The sequence below is a fragment of the Eurosta solidaginis genome, chromosome 1 (assembly GCF_040869045.1).
Source record: "Eurosta solidaginis isolate ZX-2024a chromosome 1, ASM4086904v1, whole genome shotgun sequence".
NCBI classification, from domain to species: Eukaryota; Metazoa; Arthropoda; class Insecta; order Diptera; family Tephritidae; genus Eurosta; species Eurosta solidaginis.
Window position 1 is genome coordinate 255,724,538 of NC_090319.1, and position 22,448 is coordinate 255,746,985.

A 22,448-nucleotide genomic window follows, 5' to 3' on the forward strand; every position below is an offset into this window, starting at 1 on the left:
ACAGATTTTTCATGGATACTCTATATAAAAAATCTAACACTGGTAAGAAATTGAATACCTTTATATCCTTTACCGCTATTGGTTCGTGGAATTTCAATTTCTTATAATTATCGCCAGCCATGACTTGCAACAAAATTGGTAAATCCTTAGCAAAACGTGTAATGGGACCTGTTGTAAGATAATTTACGAGTCTTGGGTCATCGCAACTTGGATAGTTGCCTTTGACTGAAAGCAAACTTGCTGTTGCTTTGTGCCCGAATACACCACAAAACATTGAAGGCAATCGTATTGAGCCACCAAGATCAGAGCCCAAACCGAAAGTGGACGCTCCACAGCCATTAAGAGAACCCTTTAAATAAAGAAAAAGTTTAAGTTTAGAAATGTATACTTCGCGGCAATTTTTGTCTATGGCGTTCACCTCACCACCTGATGATCCACCAGATACTCGGTTTAGATCATACGGGTTGCGGCATTTTCCATTCATCTTGGTATTCGTCTCATAGCTCATACAGAACTCTGGATTTGCTGACACCAAAAGTGGTATGCAACCAGCAGAACGTAATCGCTCCACCACTTCACTATCTTGTTCACATTTTATATTTTTTCGATGAATGTTGCCGACAGCAAAAGATAGACCTAAAATAAGCCAGTATTAAACATTAGAACTTTAAAAAAATGGTGCTGATTTGATATATAATTATATAACCATGTTATTATTATCTTTTTTTTGTTTTTTTTTTTTTCTAAATGACCATTAGCAGATATCTATTTACTTAATTAATTTATAATATAGCGCCTCTGAGTTAGAGATGTCAACTCGAAATCGTCATAAAATGGTATTTTTTAATTCCAAAAAGTCACAAAAATTAGTTGCTTGTGACTCCGGTAGGCTTTGAATCCTATCAAAGTATCAATATGAAGTTTTTTACGCAATGTTTTTTTTTATATATATATTTACAACAAACACATAAAATAAAAACAACCATAAAGACAAACAAAACTTTTTCACCAAGTTTAGTTAAACTTAAAGTTAAACTGGACTTTTGATGAAACACCTGACTGATAAATTGAGCTTCAAAGTTCACTTATAACTTTGTACCAATTCAAACAACACTGAAAGCTTACCGAAAGCACACAGTTATCACTTCAAATTTATTATTAGGGGGACTCATTAAAGCATATAAATTTATAAGGTGTAAAATTATATCCATTTACACACGCTGTTATATGAACGCACCTAGTAATGTTATTGGTGAACTTAATTTTCGATCAGCTGCATTATTGCCAAAAATTTTTTAATTGTTATACAAATTAAAAAATGCCCAGATTAAGTGAAAAATCAAAATAAAACATCTTTACTAAGAAATTCTTGTAAATGACTTGCTGATGTCGGATGAAAAGGTCGGCAATTATGTTTGCAGGGTTGCATTCCTTTGAGTTTACCGCATTTACACCATGAAATGTGCGCGTAAATTTATACAAATTGTGTAAATGATTTTTCATACATAATTTGACAGTTCGTTTACGCACCAGATGAATTTATACGTTTACACACTTTATAAGGCATTTATAAGGTTAAATGAGTTCCCCTATTATTGAATTTGGTTGGTTAAACATACATAAATGAATGTCTGGATTAGAGCTTACGATTTCTTCTTGAACACAAGCGAGAAAATCGACTTCTCGCGAGATACTCTTGTCTCGAAGTACTCGTAATACTCACGATCTTCTCGACTTTCAATTCAGTCGCTGCATTGGCAATATTCTATAGATTTCGGGGTTTTTTACTTGTGGTTTTACTAATATTTTGGCTTGTGCTCCAGAAGAAATCGTAATCGATTAAGTTGAATGTCGAGAAGGTGAGACTCGCGAGAAATCTCTTCTCGAACTTGTTCGAGATATCGTAAGCTCTAGTCTGTATGTTTAAGGAATATTGGTAATACGTGTATCATGGATATATTTAAAACTATTTGGACTTATACCGAAAAGCAATTATACAAGTTATAAAGGCGTTTGAAGTCCTAAGTATATCGTCAAACTTCTTCTAAGATTAGCGTATCGTACTTAACGATTTTACTCAGTGTAAGAAAACTTCTACAATCAATATAGGTCGGCAAACTCTCTGCCGAATTTTGTTACGATAGGTTTAACGATTGTTGATTTATGGTGGCGGCCGCCGTGGTGTGATGGTAGCGTGCTCCGCCTACCACACCGAAGACCATGGGTTCACACCCAGGAAAAAGCAACATCAAAATTTTAGAAACAAGCTTTTTCAATTAGAAGAAAAATTTTCTAAGCGGGGTTGCCCCTCGGCAGTGTTTGGCAAGCGCTCCGGGTGTATTTCTGCCATGAAATCTCTCAGTGAAAACTCATCTGCCTTGCAGATGCCGTTCGGAGTCGGCATAAAACATGTAGGTCCCGTCCGGCCAATTTGTAGGGAAAATCCAAGAGGAGCACGACGCAAATTGGAAGAGAAGCTCGGCCTTAGATCTCTTCGGAGGTTATCGCGCCTTACATTTATTTTTTTTTTATTTTATTTAAAATACTATTTGAGAGTTATGGCTCTGCACATAAAAATTTATAGATCAATGTGGTCATATTAAATCGTTCACAAGAAGGTCGGGCTTATACCTCCGTGGTGTCTGTTACGGGAACGAACCAGATATATATCCGGAAAAGGACCAGCAACATCAGCATAACAATCCCTAAAACCTTCGCAGAGTGTGTTTACAACAGCAATAACAACAACGCGTCCGAATCGGAGTCGAAGCTCTGGTACACCCCTAGCAGATAATGTGTACAAATTATTACAAATGATCCCGTTCGTGGATATAAAAAAGTTTGAAGGGAGGGGTAACTGAGAGATCAATATTAAATTTCAGAGAAGTTGGAAATTTCTGCTACAGAACTTTTTATAGCAAAAATTTGCAATCAGCAAATCGGCCGTTTTAACACATACATGAAAACTTTACAATCAAATGAAAATTTTTTAGTAGGTCATGAAAAAAACCTTAAAAATCAAAGTCGAAAAAAAGTAAAAAAAAATGAAATTTCGCAGGCTCGAAAATTATTTTCTGAGTATGCGTAGTGGAACTTTTTTCCTGAGCCCAAATCCTATCGAAAAATCGATGGCCCGATATCGGTTAATAAATCGACCCAGTCTAATGCACATAGTAGCGTTGGGAGCAAAGAGAGCGGTTAGCTTGTTAGTTGGTAAATATTTAAACTGTTTATTAGCTAGCTGAAACGTTTGCAGTCAAATTCGCTGGTGAGGGAGAGGAAGTATGATCTGCAGGAAAAACCTATTGAGCAGGCTCTGTATTTGCCAACTTAAGTCCTGGCACCTAATTGGGGGTTTGCAAGAATGCCCAGGTTTCTGAGTATTAAATAGAAATAGATGGGGTTTTCTCCTTTATGGGATTTCTGGCGATATTAGAAGACATTCCGTGGAAGCTCTGAGCGCGGTGTTATGGCAGGCCTACAATTTACTCCAGCCCGGCAAAAATATTGGAGACGCGTAGCATACAAAATGCTGCACATTTGTTTTATAGGTAACTATGAGCCTTTCTTTACCTTTGTTTCAATAGTAGTCAGTGAGGGACTTGAGGCTACGGCTTTGAATTTTAGGTACAATTGTGTAAAGTTTCGCGAGGCGCAAAACCTTGAAAGACTAGGAAGTTGTTAATTTTACAGCATAGCTCATCAATAAAAGGGCAAGTACAATGGTAACTTCTTCGGATGGTAAAGGGAGCTATATTCTAAGTAACAATACTCATTCTCTACGGGAAGTCACTCAGAAATGGATTAAAATATTCTCCTAATTATTTACTGAAATTCACGGACAAACATGAAACAGGCCCAATATATAAAAAGTAATAAATTCAACATGGGACCATGGGAAATACTATGGTTTGGATGCCCTCTCTTATAAGACATTTTGGAATAATTTTGGGTAAGACAGAGACCGGTTTTTGAATTTCAGGTTTTTGCTAATTTAGAATGTTCATCCACCCCACTGTATAGCAAGAATGTAAAGGCACAGCTTAGGATAGATCAAATATAATGTGGATAGCTATTAGGTTTGCGCAGGAGTTTTCCTAAGAACAAGATGGAAGATTTATAAATTAATGTCTAACAAATGAGCGAAGCCATTGAATATTATTGATTTAATTATCTTACCTTTCAAACCAGTAGATTCCTTGACGGTAAATGGTATACCAAGTAATGGATAACGTGAAAACAGTGCTATCAACTGCTCACTATTTGCTTTCGCAATCAGGTTATCGGCATGTTCTGCTTCTTTGATCGCTTGCTCGAAGCGATCTTCAAGAACTGCATTCAAACTGGGATTTACTGCTTTTATACGCTCTATATATGTTTTCACAAGCTTCTGTGAGGTGATCTATAAGTGATTGTCAAAAAATGCTATCAGTTATATATAGTTTTTAGTCCTGTTATATCTTTTTCTATTTACCTTCTTTTTTCGTATGTCATTAACTAATTCGCCGACTGACTTAAGTAGCACCGCGTCCCGAATCGGTGGATAAGTTGGCGGCTTACGTGGCAGTAACCAGTTGACTAGCGTGTTCACAACAAAGCAGAGCAAGTTGCCAATGGCGAAGATAGCTCGCAAAAAAGGTAGCATATTCTATATATGTATAAATGTATTTGCGACTATTCTTAGCCAGAATAAACAGTCAACTTGTAATGAATTTTCGAAGAACTGTGTATAAAAAAGCATTCGCAAGGAGTTCAATGGTTTCAATTTTTTAGACAAAAATTTTCTAAATAATGTTAATAAATTTCGTTGTTTAAATGTATTAAAAAAACAATAATTTAATCTGTAGGAACTAATATGTGCGAGTTTTCCAGTTTTGTCGCTCCCTTGGATCACTCGGCACCTGTTGGTTTGTCGATCTCATGATCTCCATTTGAGGCGTAAAAACTTTTAATTTTTCAAGGAGCAAAAAGACGTTTATCATGGAAAAAATTGAGCAGAGTGCTCGTTATAAGATATGCTAGGCGAGAAATAATTTTTATTTTAATATTTGGGTGGTTCCGTAGAAGTCTTAGCAAAGAGCAAAAAAAGTAAACTTTTGCCTAAGAAAATTGTTTGCATGTCAATCGAAAGCTGCACATGTTGTCCTCTCCGACACGAAGGTTAAGTTAGGTTGAACTGGCCGGTCCATGTGGACCTGGCGTAGACTGATTCATTCCGTAGTGTTATTAGAATTTTTTTTAATAACCAAACCGAAAGCCCTATCAAAAACCAGGACCTATGTTATAAAATAGCTTATTTCTCTTTGCAAATACTAGAAGCTTGACGCCAGAAGGCAGTGTCAAGTCAGAACACCCGCCATGAGTCTACAGTCCTCTCTATTTAATAATAGGAGTAGCTTTGTTATACTAAAGTTGTAAGTGATCTTTGAAACTTTGCTGCCCCACGCTTGGGTCCACGCCTTCCCCACTTGGTCGATCATGTGGACCTCTCGCGTTCTCTTCTCCTCGCCCAATCTTATGTTTGTTTGTTTAAATGTGTATTCAATTTATACTTAATATTTTAAGAATTTATGAGCTTAACACCGGCATATAATAATTGAAGATTTAATTATTGGGTCGTCTACGTGGCAAGCTTCAAGGGATGCGCCCATTTTAGCTAGTTTATCCTCTTTTTCATTCCCATCTATTCCCATATAGTCTGAGACCTAATATAGATGTATGCTTCTCCCTATCCAGATACTTTCCAGGGATTGCTTATACTCTAAAACACTTATAGAAGCTGTGCTAGGCTATATTATTGCCTTAATTACTGCTTTGCTGGCAATATAAAAGATGACGCGGCTGTAGTTTCTACACTCAGAGAAAAAATCGTTCTAAAACGAACGAAACAAGTTCAAAATTAAGAACATTCGTTGACAAAAGCCTGCTAAGTACGTTTTTTCTTAACTCGTGTGACTCCGATGGGCTTGTTTTAAGAACAGTTGTTCCAAGCACACCGTTCGTATTTTATGACCAGTTTGGTATTGATGCGTGAAAATTCTGTGCTAATTTCAAGCACTACTTGGGCTTGATTTGAGGTTTTACGTTCTCACGCTTCGAGAACGATTTGGGGTCGATTTAACATTTTTCGGTCTCAATTCAAGAACGCTTCGCGCTTGATCTTTGGTAGGAGGGGAAAGTATTTTTTTTTAATAGGTACCCATTTATTATACTCAGTTGAGCAGAGCTCACAGAGTATATTAACTTTGATTGGATAACGGTTGGTTGTACAGGTATAAAGGAATCGAGCTAGATATAGACTTCCATATATCAAAATCATCAGTATCGAAAAAAAATTTGATTGAGCCATGTCCGTCCGTCCGTCCGTTAACACGATAACTTGAGTAAATTTTGAGGTATCTTGATGAAATTTGGTATGTAGATTCCTGGGCACTCATCTAAGATCGCTGTTTAAAATGAACGATATCGGACTTTAACCACGCCCATTTTTTCGATATCGAAAATTTCGAAAAACCGAAAAAATGCGATAATTCATTGCCAAAGGCGGATAAAGCGATGAAACTTGGTAGATGGGTTGACGTTATGACGCAGAATAGAAAATTAGTACGATTTTGGACAATGGGCGTGGCACCGCCCACTTTTACAAGAAGGTAAAAGTTTTGCAAGCTGTAATTTGGCAGTCGTTGAAGATATCATGATGAAATTTGGCAGGAACGTTACTACTATTACTATATACGTGCTACATAAAAATTAGCAAAATTGGATGAAGAACGCGCCCACTTTTTAAAAAATTTTTTTTTAAAATTCAAATTTTAACAAAAAATTTAATATCTTTACCGTATATAAGTAAAATAAGTCAAAATTCAACTCCAGTAATGATATGATGCAACAGAATGCAAAAATAAAAGAAAATTTCAAAATGGGCGTGGCTCCGCCCATTTTCATTTAGTTTGTCTAGAATACTTTTAATGCCATATGTCGAACAAAAATTTACCAATCCTTCTTAAATTTGGTAGGGGCATAGATTCTATGACGGTAACTGTTTTCTGTAAAAATGGGCGAAATCGGTGGAAACCACGCCCAGTTTTTATACACAGTCCACCGTCTGGCCTTCCTCTCGGCCGTTAACACAATAACTTGAGCAAAAACCGATATATCTTTACTAAACTTAGTCCACGTACTTATCTGAACTCACTTTATCTTGGTATAAAAAATGGCCGAAATCCGACCATAACCACGCCCACTTTATCGATATCGAAAATTACGAAAAATGAAAAATTGCAATAATTCTATACCAAATACGAAAAAAGGGATGAAACATGGTAATTGGATTGGTTTATTGACGCAAAATATAACTTTGGAAAAAACTTTGTAAAATGGGTGTGACACCTACCATATAAGTAGAAGAAAATGAAAAAGTTCTACAAGGCGAAATCAACAGCGTTTGGAATCTTGGCAGGAATACTGTTACTGGTATTGCATATATAAATAAATTGGCAGTACCCGACAGATGATTTTCTGGATCACCTGGTCCACATTTTGGTCAATATCGCGAAAACGCCTTCACATATACATCTAAGGGCTACTCGCTTTTAAAACCCTCATTAATACCTTTAATTTGATATCCATATCGTACAAACACATTCTAGAGTCACCCCTGGCCCACCCTAATGGCGATATCTCGAAAAGGCGTCCACCTATAGACCTAATGCCCACTCCCTCTTAAAATGCTCAGTAACACCTTTCGTTATTTACCCATATCGTACAAACATTCTAGAGTCACCCCTGGCCCATCCTAATGGCGATATCTCAAAAAGGCGTCCACCTATAGACCTAATGCCCACTCCCTCTTAAAATGCTCAGTAACACCTTTCGTTTGATACCCATATCGTACAAACATTCTATAGTCACCCCTGGCCCGCCCTAATGGCGATATCTCGAAAAGGCGTCCACCTATAGACCTAATGCCTACTCCCTCTTAAAATGCTCAGTAACACCTTTCGTTTGATACCCATATCGTACAAACACATTCTAGATTCACCCCTGGCCCACCCTAATGGCGATATCTCGAAAAGGCGTCCACCCATAGAACTAATGCCCACTCCCTCTTAAAATGTTCAGTAACACCTTTCGTTTGATACCCATATTGTACAAACATTCTAGAGTCACCCATGTTCCACCTTTATGGCGATATCTCGAATAGGCTTCCGCCTATAGAACTTAGGATTACTCCCTTTTAAAATACTCATTACCACCTCTCATTTGATACCCATATCGTAAAAACACATTCAGAGTCACCCCTGGCCCACCCTAATGGCGATATTTCGAAAAGGGGTGCACCTATAGACCGAATGCCCACTCCCTTTTAAAATGCTCAGTAACACCTTTCGTTTGATACCCATATCGTACAAACATTCTAGAGTCACCCCTGGCCCACCCTAATGGCGATATCTCGAAAAAGTGTCCACCTATAGACCTAATGCCTACTCCCTCTTAAAATGCTCAGTAACACCTTTCGTTTGATACCCATATCGTACAAACATTCTAGAGTCACCCCTGGCCCACCCTAATGGCGATATCTCGAAAAGGCGTCCACCTATAGGCCTAATGCCCACTCCCTCTTAAAATGCTCAGTAACACCTTTCGTTTGATACCCATATCGTACAAACATTCTAGAGTCACCCCTGGCCCACCCTAATGGCGATATCTCGAAAAGGTGTCCACCTATAGACCTAATGCCTACTCCCTCTTAAAATTCTCAGTAACACCTTTCGTTTGATACCCATATCGTACAAACATTCTAGAGTCACCCCTGGCCCACCCTAATGGCGATATCTCGAAAAGGCGTCCACCTATAGGCCTAATGCCCACTCCCTCTTAAAATGCTCAGTAACACCTTTCGTTTGATACCCATATCGTACAAACATTCTAGAGTCACCCCTGGCCCACCCTAATGGCGATATCTCGAAAAGGCGTCCACCTATATACCTAATGCCCACTCCCTCTTAAAATGCTCAGTAACACCTTTCGTTTGATACCCATATCGTACAAACACATTCTAGATTCACCCCTGGCCCACCCTAATGGCGATATCTCGAAAAGGCGTCCACCCATAGAACTAATGCCCACTCCCTCTTAAAATGCTCAGTAACACCTTTCGTTTGATACCCATATTGTACAAACATTCTAGAGTCACCCGTGTTCCACCTTTATGACGATATCTCGAATAGGCTTCCGCCTATAGAACTAAGGATTACTCCCTTTTAAAATACTCATTACCACCTTTCATTTGATACCCATATCGTAAAAACACATTCTATCGTCACCCCTGGCCCACCCTAATGGCGATATTTCGAAAAGGCGTCCACCTATAGACCTAATGCCCACTCCCTTTTAAAACGCTCAGTAACACCTTTCGTTTGATACCCATATCGTACAAACATTCTAGAGTCACCCCTGGCCCACCCTAATGGCGACATCTCGAAAAGGCGTCCACCTATAGACCTAATTCCCACTCCCTCTTAAAATGCTCAGTAACACCTTTCATTTGATTCCCATATCGTACAAACACATTCTGGAGTCACCCCTGGTCCACCTTTATGGCGATATCTCGAAACGGCGTCCACCTATGGAACTAAGGATTACTCCCTTTGAAAATGCTCATTAACACCTTTCATTTGATACCCATATCGTACAAACACATTCTAGAGTCACCCCTGGCCCACCTTAATGGCGATATCTCGAAAAGGCGTCCACCGATAGACCTAAGGCCCGCTCCCTCTTAAAATGCTCAGTAACACCTTTCATTTGATACCCATATCGTACAAACAAATTCTAGAGTCAGCCCTGGTCCACCTTTATGGCGATATCCCTAAATGGCGTCCATCCATAGAACTATGGCCTACTCTCTCTTAAAATACTCTTTAATACCTTCCATTTGATACACATGTCATACAACCACATTCCAGGGTTACCCTAGGTCCATTTTCCTACATGGTGATTTTCCTTATTTTGTCTCCATAGCTCTCAACTGAGTATTTAATGTTCGGTTACACCCGAACTTAGCCTTCCTTACTTGTTTTTTATTTGTAATAATTTTTTTGTCATAAATAAAAAATATTTATAACATAAAATTTTTTATTATTATTCAAAAATATAAGAAAAAATGCATATATACAATTTTTTCATTCATTTCTCTTATTGAGAAGTTATTCTTATTTGAAAACGTAATCTACATATATACTTAAAACATTTCATAACAAGTTTGATAATTACCTGTGCATATGTGAATGGAACTGAGGGAAAAATAAGAGGTAAAAAGAGAGAACATAAAAACATTGTTTTAAAAAAATTCAGAGTTTGGCGGTGTACGAACTCGCCCCACACGATCTCAACCACAACATCATAGCCGCTGTGCCACTACAACTGCCTGGCATCTCGTGCCAAATGTTGTATTTAACACTGTAGTGCATACGAATTGTACCGTTTCATTTTTCTTGAACTTAATTTAAGAACATTGTACTTAATTTAAGAACATTCGTTCTCATTAATAGAACATTTGTTCATAATTTAAAACCAGCCGTTATCTTTTCAAGAAAATGGTGTCAGTTCAAGAACAAGGTTGTTGTTTTAAGAACAGGTCGTTCGTTTTTCAAAAACAAAAAAGTAAGAACATGAAGAGCTTGAATTGAGTCCGGTGGTGCTAGATTTTAGAACGGCGTTTTTATCTGAGTGTATATCCTATTATACAGTCAGCGTGGACAGGCTCCACAATTCCTGGTGAATGGAAAGAAGGGGTTATAATCACTATCTCAAAAAAAGGCGATCTCAGCCAATGCAAAAACTGGCGCGGCATTACATTGCTTAACACAATCCATAAGGTTCTAGCATTCATCATACTGGCAAGAATATCGCCCACGCTCAACGCACAATTGCGTAAAGAACAGAACGGCTTTAGACCAAATCGATCTTCCGTGCACCACATCAATACCTTACGAATAATCATAGAGCAGTCTAATGAATGGAGATCGCCACGATATCTTCTCTTCATTGACTTTGAACGTGCGTTTGACACAATCTTCCGTGAAGCGATATGGAGTGCGCTGCAAAACTGCGGGGTCCCAGAGAAAGTCATTGACATGATTAAGGCCCTCTACAAAGATGCAATGATCAGTGTACGCTTCAAAGGAAAAAACAGCAACAAATTTAGCATAAACAAAGCCTTACGACAGGGGTGCGTCCTATCAATACTGCTTTTCATACACAGAGAAAAACGCCGTTCTAAAATCCAGCACCACCGGACTCAATTCAAGCTCTTCATGTTCTTACTATCACTAAACTGTTGAATATGTAATAATGCAAAATGGCCTTTATTAAAGTACTTCACAATAAATAACTCTACTCTTGCCCGACAGATTGGGTGCTTAATCAAAACTGACTGATAGCTTCAATGAAACTAAACTCTCGCGCCTCTACTTTCGCCTTTTTATATTGTCTGATTTCCTCGTTGCATACTTCTAAGGCCTTTCCATTTCAGAACTTATTAGTTAGTTACCAGCTACAAATCACCAGCCACAACTATGTTTATTGCTTCTCATAATACTTGCACAAATTATTGCCCTCTCTTGTGAGCACCTTAGACAAGATATATGCATGTGTTTGTGCGTTGCTTCTCCGCTGCTCGTATGGACATGTGTGTAGACATAATGATTGAATTATTGATGTGCATACAAATCACTTTTTAGCATCGGCTTAGAGATGGCAATACCCCTTAGTGTTGCTAATATTCGTAACACTGCCATCCACCTAAGTCTGATCGTCCCGATCAGACAAATCTCTCGATCTAACCGCTGCTAGCCTCTCCAAATGAACCACCCTTCTATGTCGTGGTTTCCCAATTATTCGTATGCGGTAGATGACATCACTGATCCTCTTCACAAATCTGTACGGGACTTCCACACTACACCGATATTTGGATGCAACACCTTTCCGCCGGTGAGGGTTGTATAGCAGTACCAAATCTCCCTCCCGGAAACCTTCCGAATTATTTTCCTTGTCATACCTGTGTTTAATCTTACTACTCATTATCCTGGATCATTCCCTGGAACTCTGTTGTTGGGCCAATGAACTACTTCGTAGAGCTTGCGCTTGACGAATTGGCTTCGCATAATCCACGTTTCACAACAGTAGTGCGCTCTGGCTTGAAACTACGCTCGCATTCTTTCTGGAAAATTCGTTGCTTCGTTTTTGTGCGTCCATTAGGTTTTGTCAATGCCAGTGTTTCTCTCGCAGGTACTTTTGATTTAGCTTTATTTGGCCCATTCGATCCATAAAACTTTACCTTTGACTTTCGTGGTTTTTGTCGAGTCTTCTCCACCAGTACCCGATTACTGCTGAACCCTTTCTCCAAACTAAAGTTAAGTGGTATATCCTGGTTCTTATAGCGCATAGTCTTTCTCCGCATATCGATCCTGATGTCATGGACAACTAAGAAGTCCACTCCCAATATGACTTCATCAACAATCTCCACCACAATGAATTTGTGTAGAACCACGACCTTTCCAATTAATACCTCACATACCACTTCTCCTTGGACTTGGTTATACTCGCCAGTGACTGTACGCAACCTTGCTCCAGGTAACGGTTTTACTCTCTTGTTGACCAAGTCAGCTCGGATTAAGGAATGAGATGCGCCCGTATCTATAGTCTGTACACGCTCCTTGCCATTCAGCTTTCCTTCGACGGCAAGACTGCTCGATTTTCTTCCAATTTGTGACACAGATATCACAGGACATTCAATAGCTGGGGCAAGTTTACGTTATTTACATCTGACACGATCTTGCTCATCTCCTCCAACTTTGCGATTACGGCCTCCCACATTGTTGGAACTATTAGGACCAAGATCGCAATGACGTGCAATGTGACCGGGCTTCCCGCATTTGAAGCATTTGATAACTCTTTCACTCCGCTTTTGCGATCCTTTCAGCGCCTCCAATATTGCGTCTACACACTCTGGCCTGCTTTGAAAACTGGTTTACACAGCAGCGACGCTGTTTCCTGAATCAGAGCATGTGATACCATTTCTGCGAATGTTGGCTTTGGATTTGCGTATGTAGCTAGCTTTGTTTCGACGTCCCGTATGCCATTTATAAAGCTCTGAATCTTTACCCTTTCAGTGTATTCCACGGGTGCGTCCGCATTCGCTAAATGTGCCAGCCTTTCAACATCCGACGCAAACTCTTGCAATGTTTCACCAGGCCTCTGGAAGCGGTTCAGTAACTCCATTTGGTATATCTGTATCCTATGATCAGTTCCGTATCGTCTCTCTAGAGCACCCGTCAATGCTTCATAACAGTTCCGTTCGCCCTCTGGAATAGTTTGTAAAATCTCAGCTGCAGGCCCTTTCAATGTCATGAACAGTGCAGCAAATTTATCTTCAGCATTCCAGTTGTTCACTGTTGCGGTCTTCTCAAATTGTAGCTTAAAGACCTGGAAAGGAACTGACCCTTTAAAGGATGGTGTTTTTACTCGCTGAAACAGCTGGGCGATTTAGTTGTAACTGCTCCATACGACCCTTTCAATCATCGACTTCTGCCTGAGATTGAGCGATTTTTGCATCCTGCGCTTCCAACTTTGATGTTACCCTTGCTTCGTGTGCTTCTAACTGCGAAGACATTTGTGCCGCCTGCAATGATAAGCGCTCCTCTTGTTCTTCCATCTTGGATGTTATGCGTGTCTCCTGCGATTCCAGCTGGAATGTTATACGGTTCTCCTGGGATTCCATCTGTGATGACATATACGTTTTCTGTTCTTCCAGTTGAGTTTCCATCTTGGATGTTATCTGTGTCGACATTTCTGAAATACGCGTTTCTTGTGCTTCAATCTTCGATGTTATTTCTGACGACATTTCTTTTACTGTCGATCTTTGTGCAGATATTGCAGCCAAAATCATGTTCAAGTCTGTGCTCGTAACTGTCTGCGATGTTTCGTTTTTCTTTCCAATTTTTGTTGTCTCGTCCCCATCAGGATAAAAGACATACTCGTCCACATCAATTCCTTGCGACTCCAATTTGCAACCTTCTGCTAAGTTCGAATCACTAAACTGTTGAATAAATAACTCCAATATGTAATAATGCAAAATGGCCTTTATTAAAGTACTTCACAATAAATAACTCTACTATTGCCCGACAGATGGCGTGCTTAATCAAAACTGACTGATAGCTTCAATGTAACTAAACTCTCGCGCCTCTACTGTCGCCTTATTATACTGTCTGATTTCCGCGTTGCATACTTCTAAGGCTTTTCCAAAATCACCAGCCACAACTATGTTTATTGCTTCTCATAGTACTTGCACAAATTATTACCCTCTCCTGTGAGCACCTTAGATAAGATATATGCATATGTTTGTGCGTTGCTTTTCCGCTGCTCGTATGGACATGTGTGTAGACATAATGATTGAATTATTGATGTGCATACAAATTACTGTTTAGCATCGGCTTAGAGATGGCAATACTACTTAGTGTTGCTAATATTCGTAACAATATTATATTTCATAAACCTTTAATATCTCCTAGATTAGCCAAATAATTGGGTTAATATTTCATGTCTCTACTGCAATCGGTTCGAGGAGGAAGAAGCGTCGAATGGCAGAATGAAGAGGCAACGTTCAGCAGAAGGCGACAACCCTGCTTTCAAGGGGCATAAAGGACTCAGTCCCAGGGCCGCGAGGCAGGGTAACCACATAGACAAGACAAGTAGGAATAGAGCTGTAGGACAGATGCGAGGTAGTAACTACCTCGATGACTGCAAGTCAGAGAGAGGACGTTGAATGAGTGATGTGGCAAAGCAGTCGCTGACTGTGGTGCTGGTTGATCGTAGCAATGCTTTCGGACACATGACTACAGCGACAACATCGCGAGCTAGCGGTGGCTGTAGGAAGTGGTTCTAAACCTTCAAAAGCAAGGCACGAATGCGCAGTGGTGATTAAAGCGCAGATCCCCATGGTACCAAAAGGTAAAGGATGGATACCATGCGTGATGAAGCCGGAGGATACGCTGCAACTTCTGCAGAGTCAGAATCCGAATATACCGACACATGATTGGAAGGTACTTACTGCATCTCGACCTACGGATGAGGGTAAGTTATACATCTTCCAAATAAACAAGCAGGCGGAGGATATATTGTACACGCTGCTTGGCAAAATATCCGGGATATCGGAGATATTTATATGTGATTTAGGAAAATAAGTCCCATGAACAACAATCCTAACACGCTGGAAGTGGCCGTTGACGTCACGACGAAGTTGTCAGTGGGGGGCAAAGCGCCTAATGGTGTTGCGAGCCTTACAGAAAACCTCCAACAAAGTAAAGTAGCGTCGAGCGAACTCCACCTAACTCTTGAGCACGGTTCGTTTAACGTGGCGCTGATTCAGGAGGCACAACTTCAATCGGGAGGAGAGGTTTCTAGGCTTATTTCGCGTTTACTATACGCAAACCGAAGGAAGGTTTCGAGGTGTATTCATGGTAAGGAAACAGCCTCATTCATATATGCTGCCTAATTACACTATTGAAGACCTCCTACTGGTGGCCGTCGATCAGAAGAATAAGCAGGCATTTATCCTGACATCCTGCCATATGGCCCATACTGCGGAAGCACGACCTGTGGAATGCAGAGGTTAGTACGGGAGGAAGGGCGCAAAGAGCGGTTGGTCATAGGCTCAGATGCGAATGCGCACCACAATGCGTGAAGAGGGGGACATTCGAATGAGAGACGCGAATATCTATTTTGTTATATCCTGCAAACTAATTTGCAGATACCCACCAGCGGAAGTGTCCCTACATATGCTGGTTGCGCTCTGAACATGATATATCAAGATATGATTGGATGGCTTCTGCTAGACTATCCTTCTCCGACCATGCGTATATCGGGTTCAGAGTCCCCCTAAGGAGGGTAGAGTTCTTCCCTTCTCTTCTTTCTCTTTTGAAACCTCAAATCAACGAACTGGACTAAATTCAAGAAACACATAGAAACAAAACTGGGACATCCCAAAGAGATTTTCAATGTGGAGGAATTGGAGCAGTCCAACGACTACCCAACAAAGATTCCTATGACTGCGTATAACTAAGCTTGCCCTCTAAGAAGATTCAGAGGAAAAGCAATGCCGCCATGGTAGAGCAACGAGCTGAGTCCTCCAAGAGGAAAGGGAAAACATAGTCCAGGGACTAATAAAGAAAGATAACGGAGAACGGTCATTTAATAGTGAGGAATCCGTTGAGTTGCTTTTCGACACACATTTCCTAATGGGAAATTATTAAGAATAGTCAGCAGGCAGCACTTACACTTCGATTACGAAGCGGGTAGTGCCGGACTTGATGACTGATACCAAAATCGAGTGGATGGTGAAGACTTTCTCTAAGCTGGAATCGCCGGGGCCCGAAGGCATATTCCCAGCCATGCTACAAATTTCAAGCAGTGTAGTCGTGGAATGGCTTAAAATAATATTCGATGGGCGTATAAGACTGAATCATGTGCCGCACTCTTGGAGAACTGCTCGTGTAGCTTTCCTACCAAAACCGGGGAATATCGGTCATATGTATTCAAAAGACTACGGGCCCAGAGGCTGATGATGCCACACAAAATATAAGACGTACCTCAGAAAATTGGAGCGGGTATGCAGTATGTTAATGCTTAGCATTACGTGAGCCCTGAAAACAATCCCGACGGCTGAAATGTATGCCATTTTGCACATTCCAATTGCAGATCTGGTGGCAAAAACAGAGCGTTAGCAATTGCAACGAGGTTCAGTGCCTCGGGGCAGTTTGAGCGCAGGCCATACGGCCAAAGTAGTATAAAAAAATAAATAAATCTAAGGCACGATAACCTCCGAAGAGATTCTAGACCGAGCTTCTCTGCGTCGCGCTCCTTTTTAAATTTTTCTACAAATTGGAAGGACGAAACCTACCGGGCCGACTCCGAACAGCATCTGCAAGCAAATAGGTTTTCACTGAAAGCTTTTCATGGCAGAAATACACTCGGGGTGCTTGTCAAACACTGCCGAGATTATTATTTATTATATTCCTAGATAGAATTGAACATCTAGTTGACAATTGCAAAAGTTAAAACTAATACCATAGCCTTCCAGAAGCACAACGTATCGCTCGTAGTCGGAGCATAGGGCGGAGGCAAACGCTCTCCAGCGATTTCTATCAGTCGCTAAATGTCTTATTTCATTCCAGGTGGCGGTGGAAGGACTCTAGTTGAAAATCGTATGCATCCAAGTTTGTCGAGGACGTCCCCTGCGCCGGATTCCTTGTGGGACCATTGGAAGGCCATTTTGGCAACGTTGTCATCTTCTCTGCGGAGAGTGTGACCGATCCAACCCCACTTACGTTTTTTAATTTCAGTGTAGATTGTGGGTTGTTTGTGAGTGACAGTAGGGTTTCCGGGAGGGAGATTTGGTACTGCTATACAACCCTCACCGGCGGAAAGGTGTTGCATCCAAATATCGGTGCAGTGTGGAAGGCCCGTACAGATTTGTGAAGAGGATCAGTGATGTCATCTACTGCATACGAATAATTGGGAAACCACGACATAGAAGGGTGGTTCATTTGGAGAGGCTAGCAGCGGTTAGATCGAGAGATTTGTCTGATCGGGACGATCAGACTTAGGTGGAGGGCAGTGTTACGAATATTAGCAACACTAAGGGGTATTGCCATCTCTAAGCCGATGCTAAAAAGTGATATGTATGCACATCAATAATTCAATCATTATGTCTACACCAGGGATGCACCTTAACGTTAAGCTAATCGTTTATCAAAAAATTTCCACCGTTTCCGTTGAAACACTTCGAAATATTATCGATAAAGAAATTATCAAGATAAATTGTATCTCGTATTTAACCGAAACGAAAAGCTTTCGTTAACGTTAAAAACGTTAACAAAAACGTGATACTTTATGTTTGAATTGTGCTGGCAATGCTATAGCCATGGTGAAGCCGTAAGGTGGCAACAATGAGCGCACATACACACACAAACTCTATGTAATTTGTTTGTGTAATTCGTTGGTGGTAATGTCAAAAATACTCTGAGAAATGTTTGTACTGTCAAAATTCATGAGAAAAGTTGCAATCAGCTTGGCTAATGCTTTCACCTTTAATGACTCCGCCATCAATCAGCTTTGCCAGCATAGTTTGAAATTAATAATCAACACAAACGATTTGATTTCGTTTTGATATGGCAGAAAACGAAACGAAATCATTTCGTTAATTTGACGATCTTAACGTTAATAAACGAAACGAAATGACTTCGTTTCGTTTATTAGCGTTGATTATCGTAACGAAATGATATCGTTTCGTTGGTTAAGCATGCCTGGTCTACACACATGGCCATACGAGCAACGGAGAAGCAACGCACAAACACATGCATATATCTTGTCTAAAGTGCTCACAAGAGAGGGCAATAATTTGTGCAAGTATTATGAGAAGCAATAAACATAGTTGTGGCTGGTGATTTGTAGCTGGTAACTAACTAGTAAGTTCTGGAATGGAAAGGCCTTAGAAGCGTGCAACGAGGAAATCAGACAATATAAAAAGGCGAAAGTAGAGGCGCGAGAGTTTAGTTTCATTGAAGCTATCAGTCAATTTTGATTAAGCACGCAATCTGTCGGGCAAGAGTAGAGTTATTTATTGTGAAGTACTTTAATAAAGGCCATTTTGCATTATTACATATTCACCAGTTTAGTGATTCGAACTTAGCAGAAGGTTGCAAATAAGAGGATTTGCAGTAAATTCGTTACAATATGTTATTAGATTATTTTGTTTTACTTCAACAAATTGTCCATAATATATACACGGACATAGTAAAATAATGATATAATCCATATATTTGCTTAGAACGCACTATGTTTCTTCAAACTAAAAATAACAAGTAAGGAAGGCTAAGTTCGGGTGTAACCGAACATTACATACTCAGCTGAGAGCTACACTCAGAGAAAAATTCGTTCTTAAACGAACGAAACAAGTTCAAAATTAAGAACATTCGTTGACAAAAGTCTGTTAAGAACGTTTTTTCTTAACTCATGACCGATGGGCTTGTTTTAAGAACAGTTTTTCCAAGCACACCGTTCGTATTTTATGACCAGTTTGGTATTGATTTGTGAACCTCCTGTTCTCATTCCACTATTTGTGCTTAAAATAAGATTTTTCGTTCTCAATTCAAGAACGGTTTGGGCTTGATAATTGATGGGAGGGGAAAGCATTTATTTTTTATTAATCATAATTTTTTTGTCGTAAATAAAAAATATTTATTATTTAAAAATTTAAGAAAAAATGCATATATACATTTTTTCATTCATTTCTCTTATTTGAAGATGTAATCTACATATATACTTAAAACATTTCATAACAAGTTTGCTAATTACCTGTGCATATGTAAATGGAACTGAAGGAAAAATAAGAGGTAAAAAGAGAGAACATAAAAAAATTGTTATAACAAAATTTAGAGTTTGGCGGTGATCGAACTCGCGCCATACGATCTCAACCACAACATCATAGCCGCTGTGCCACTACAACTGCTTGTCAGCTCGTGCCAAATGTTGTATTTAACAATGTAGTGCATACGAATTGTACCGTTTCATTTTTCTTGAACTTAATTTAAGAACAGTGTACTTAATTTAAGAACATTCGTTCTCATTAATAGAACATTTGTTCATAATTTAAGACCAGCCGTTCTCTTTTCAAGAAAATGGTGTCAGTTCAAGAACAAGGTTGTTGTTTTAAGAACAGGTCATTCGTTTTTCAAGAACAAAAAAGTAAGAACATGAAGAGCTTGGATTGAGTCCGGTGGTGCTAGATTTTAGAACGGCGTTTTTCCCTGAGTGTATGGAGACAAAATAAGGGAAAATCACCATGTAGGAAAATGAACATAGGGTAACTCTGGAATATGTTTGTATGACATGTCTATCAAATCTAAGGTATTAAAGAGTATTTTAAGAGGGAGTGGGCCGTAGTTCTATAGGTGGACGCCATTTAGGGATATCGCCAAAAAGGTGGACCAGGGCTGACTCTAGAATTTGTTTGTACGATATGGGTATCAAATGAAAGATGTTAATGAGAATTTTAAAACGCGTGGGCCTAGTTCTATAGGTGGACGCCTTTTCGAAATATCGCCATAAAGGTGGACCAGGGGTGACTTTAGAATTTGTTTGCACGATATGGGTATCAATTGAAAGGTTTTAATGAGTATTTTAAAAGGGAGTGGGCCTTAGTTCTATAGGTGGACGCCTTTTCGAGATATCGCCATAAAGGTGGACTAGGGGTGACTCTAGAATTTGTTTGTACGATATGGGTATCAAATGAAAAGTGTTAATGAGTATTTTCAAAGGGAGTGGGCCTTATTTCTATGGGTGGACGCATTGTTATATAACTGACTGTTGGGGTAAGGCGGAGGTGGCATGTGGCATGCTGGCAAGCCCATGCTAGCTCGTCGGGTGGGGTGAGTTTTCGCTCACCAGCCTTACCTGCAGTTATATACACAAAAAGGAGAGTTCATGTTATATAACTGACTGTTGGGGTAAGGCGGAGGTGGCATGTGGAATGCTGGCAAGCCTGGCTAGCTCAGTGGGTAGAGCATGAGACTCTTAATCTCAGGGCCGTGGGTTCGGGCCCCACGTTGGGCGCGATTGTTATATAACTGACTGTTGGGGTAAGACGGAGGTGGCATGTGGCATGCTGGCAAGCCCCTGTTAGCTCGTCGGGTGGGATGAGCTTTTGCTCACCAGCCTTACCTACAGTTATATACACAAAAAGGAGAATTCATGCCTGAATGTATGAGAAGAAAGGGAAGGCTGGAAGAAAAGGTCTGTCCGGGTCGAAAAACCGAAAAAGTGCGATAATTCATTACCAAAGACGAATAAAGCGATGAAACTTGGTAGGTGAGTTGAATTAAAAGAAGGTAATTTAAAAGTTTTATAAGCTGTAATTTGGCAGTCGTTGAAGATATCATGATGAAATTTGGCAGGAACGTTACTACTATTACTGTATGTGTGCTTAATAAAAATTAGCAAAATCGGAGAACGACCACGCCCACTTTTAAAAAAATTTTTTTTTAAAGTCAAATTTTAACAAAAAATTTAATATCTTTACAGTATATAAGTAAATTATGTCAACATTCAACTCCAGTAATGATATGGTGAAACAAAATGCAAAAATAAAAGAAAATTTCAAAATGGGCGTGGCTCCGCCCATTTTCATTTAATTTGTCTAGGATACTTTTAATGCCATAATTCGAACAAAAATTTACCAATCCTTGTGAAATTTTATAGGGGCTTAGACTCTGGGACTATAACTTATTTCTGTGAAAAAGGGCGAAATCGGTTTAAGCCACGGCCAGTTTTTATACACAGTCGACCGTCTGCCCTTCCGCTCGGCCGTTAACACGATAACTTGAGCAAAAATCGCTATATCTTTACTAAACTCAATTCACGTACTTATCTGAACTCACTTTGTATTGGTGTAAAAAATGGCCGAAATCGGACTATGACCACGCCCACTTTTTCGATATCGAAAATTACGAAAAACGAAAAAAATCCCATATTTCTATACCAAATACGAAAAAAGGGATGAAACATGGTATTTGGATTAGTTTATTGACGCAAAATATAACTTTAGAAAAAAACTTTGTAAAATGGGTGTGACACCTACCATATTAAGTAGAATGAAATGAAAAAGTTCTGCAGGGCGAAATAAAAAACCCTTGAAATCTTGGCAGGAATTCTGTTCGTGGTATTATATATATAAATAAATTAGCGGTATCCATCAGATGATGTTCTGGGTCACCCTGGTCCAAATTTTGGTCGATATCTGGAAAATGCACTCACATATACAACTAAGGGCCACTCCCTTTTAAAAGCCTCATTAATAGCTTTAATTTGATACCCATATCATACAAACACATTCTAGAGTCACGCCTGGTCCACCTATATGGCGTTATCTCGAAAAGGCGTCCACCTATAGAACTAAGCCCCACGCCCTTTCAAAATACTCATTAACACCTTTCGTTTGATACCCATATCGTACAAACAAATTCTAGAGTCAACCCTGATCCACCTTTATGGCGATATCCCTAAATGGCGTCCACTTCTTAAAATACTCTTTAATACCTTTCATTTGATACACATGCCATACAAACACATTCCAGGGTTACCCCCGGTTTATTTTCCTACATGGTTATTTTCCCTTATGTTGCCACCATAGCTCTCAACTGAGTATGTAATGTTCGGTTTATTTTGACCAAAATCACTTGATTCTCTTTTAATTTCCTATCTTTGATTTGCCGATCTTCTCAGTAAATTTTTTCCTTCTATCACATAAATCTTTTTCGCATATTCGCTTCTGACCATTTTTTTTTGTTTTCCTTTTTTTCTTGGTTTTTTTTTGCGCTTAAATTCCGTCA

The 22,448-nt window shown here is 39.6% G+C and overlaps 1 protein-coding gene and 1 non-coding gene across 8 annotated transcripts in view; one reads left to right on the plus strand and one right to left on the minus strand.

Moving 5' to 3' along the window:
- LOC137237143 (fatty-acid amide hydrolase 2-like) overlaps positions 1–22,448 on the minus strand; it is a 30,543-nt gene that overhangs the window by 1,120 nt on the left and 6,975 nt on the right. For 4 of the 7 annotated variants that reach the window (XM_067760441.1, XM_067760443.1, XM_067760444.1 and 1 more), the window contains exons 2-5: positions 4,475–4,723; positions 4,180–4,402; positions 419–636; positions 59–349 (exon numbers count right to left, since the gene is read on the minus strand). In XM_067760441.1, the coding sequence (XP_067616542.1) occupies positions 59–349; positions 419–636; positions 4,180–4,402; positions 4,475–4,645 (903 nt within the window). In that variant the 5' untranslated portion in view covers positions 4,646–4,723. The remainder of the gene's footprint in view (positions 1–58; positions 350–418; positions 637–4,179; positions 4,403–4,474; positions 4,724–22,448) is intronic. The other 3 variants (XM_067760445.1, XM_067760440.1, XM_067760439.1) reach the window with 1 other exon arrangement.
- Positions 20,601–20,673, plus strand: TRNAK-CUU (transfer RNA lysine (anticodon CUU)). The gene has a single exon. It is a non-coding gene; the product is annotated as a tRNA-Lys (tRNA).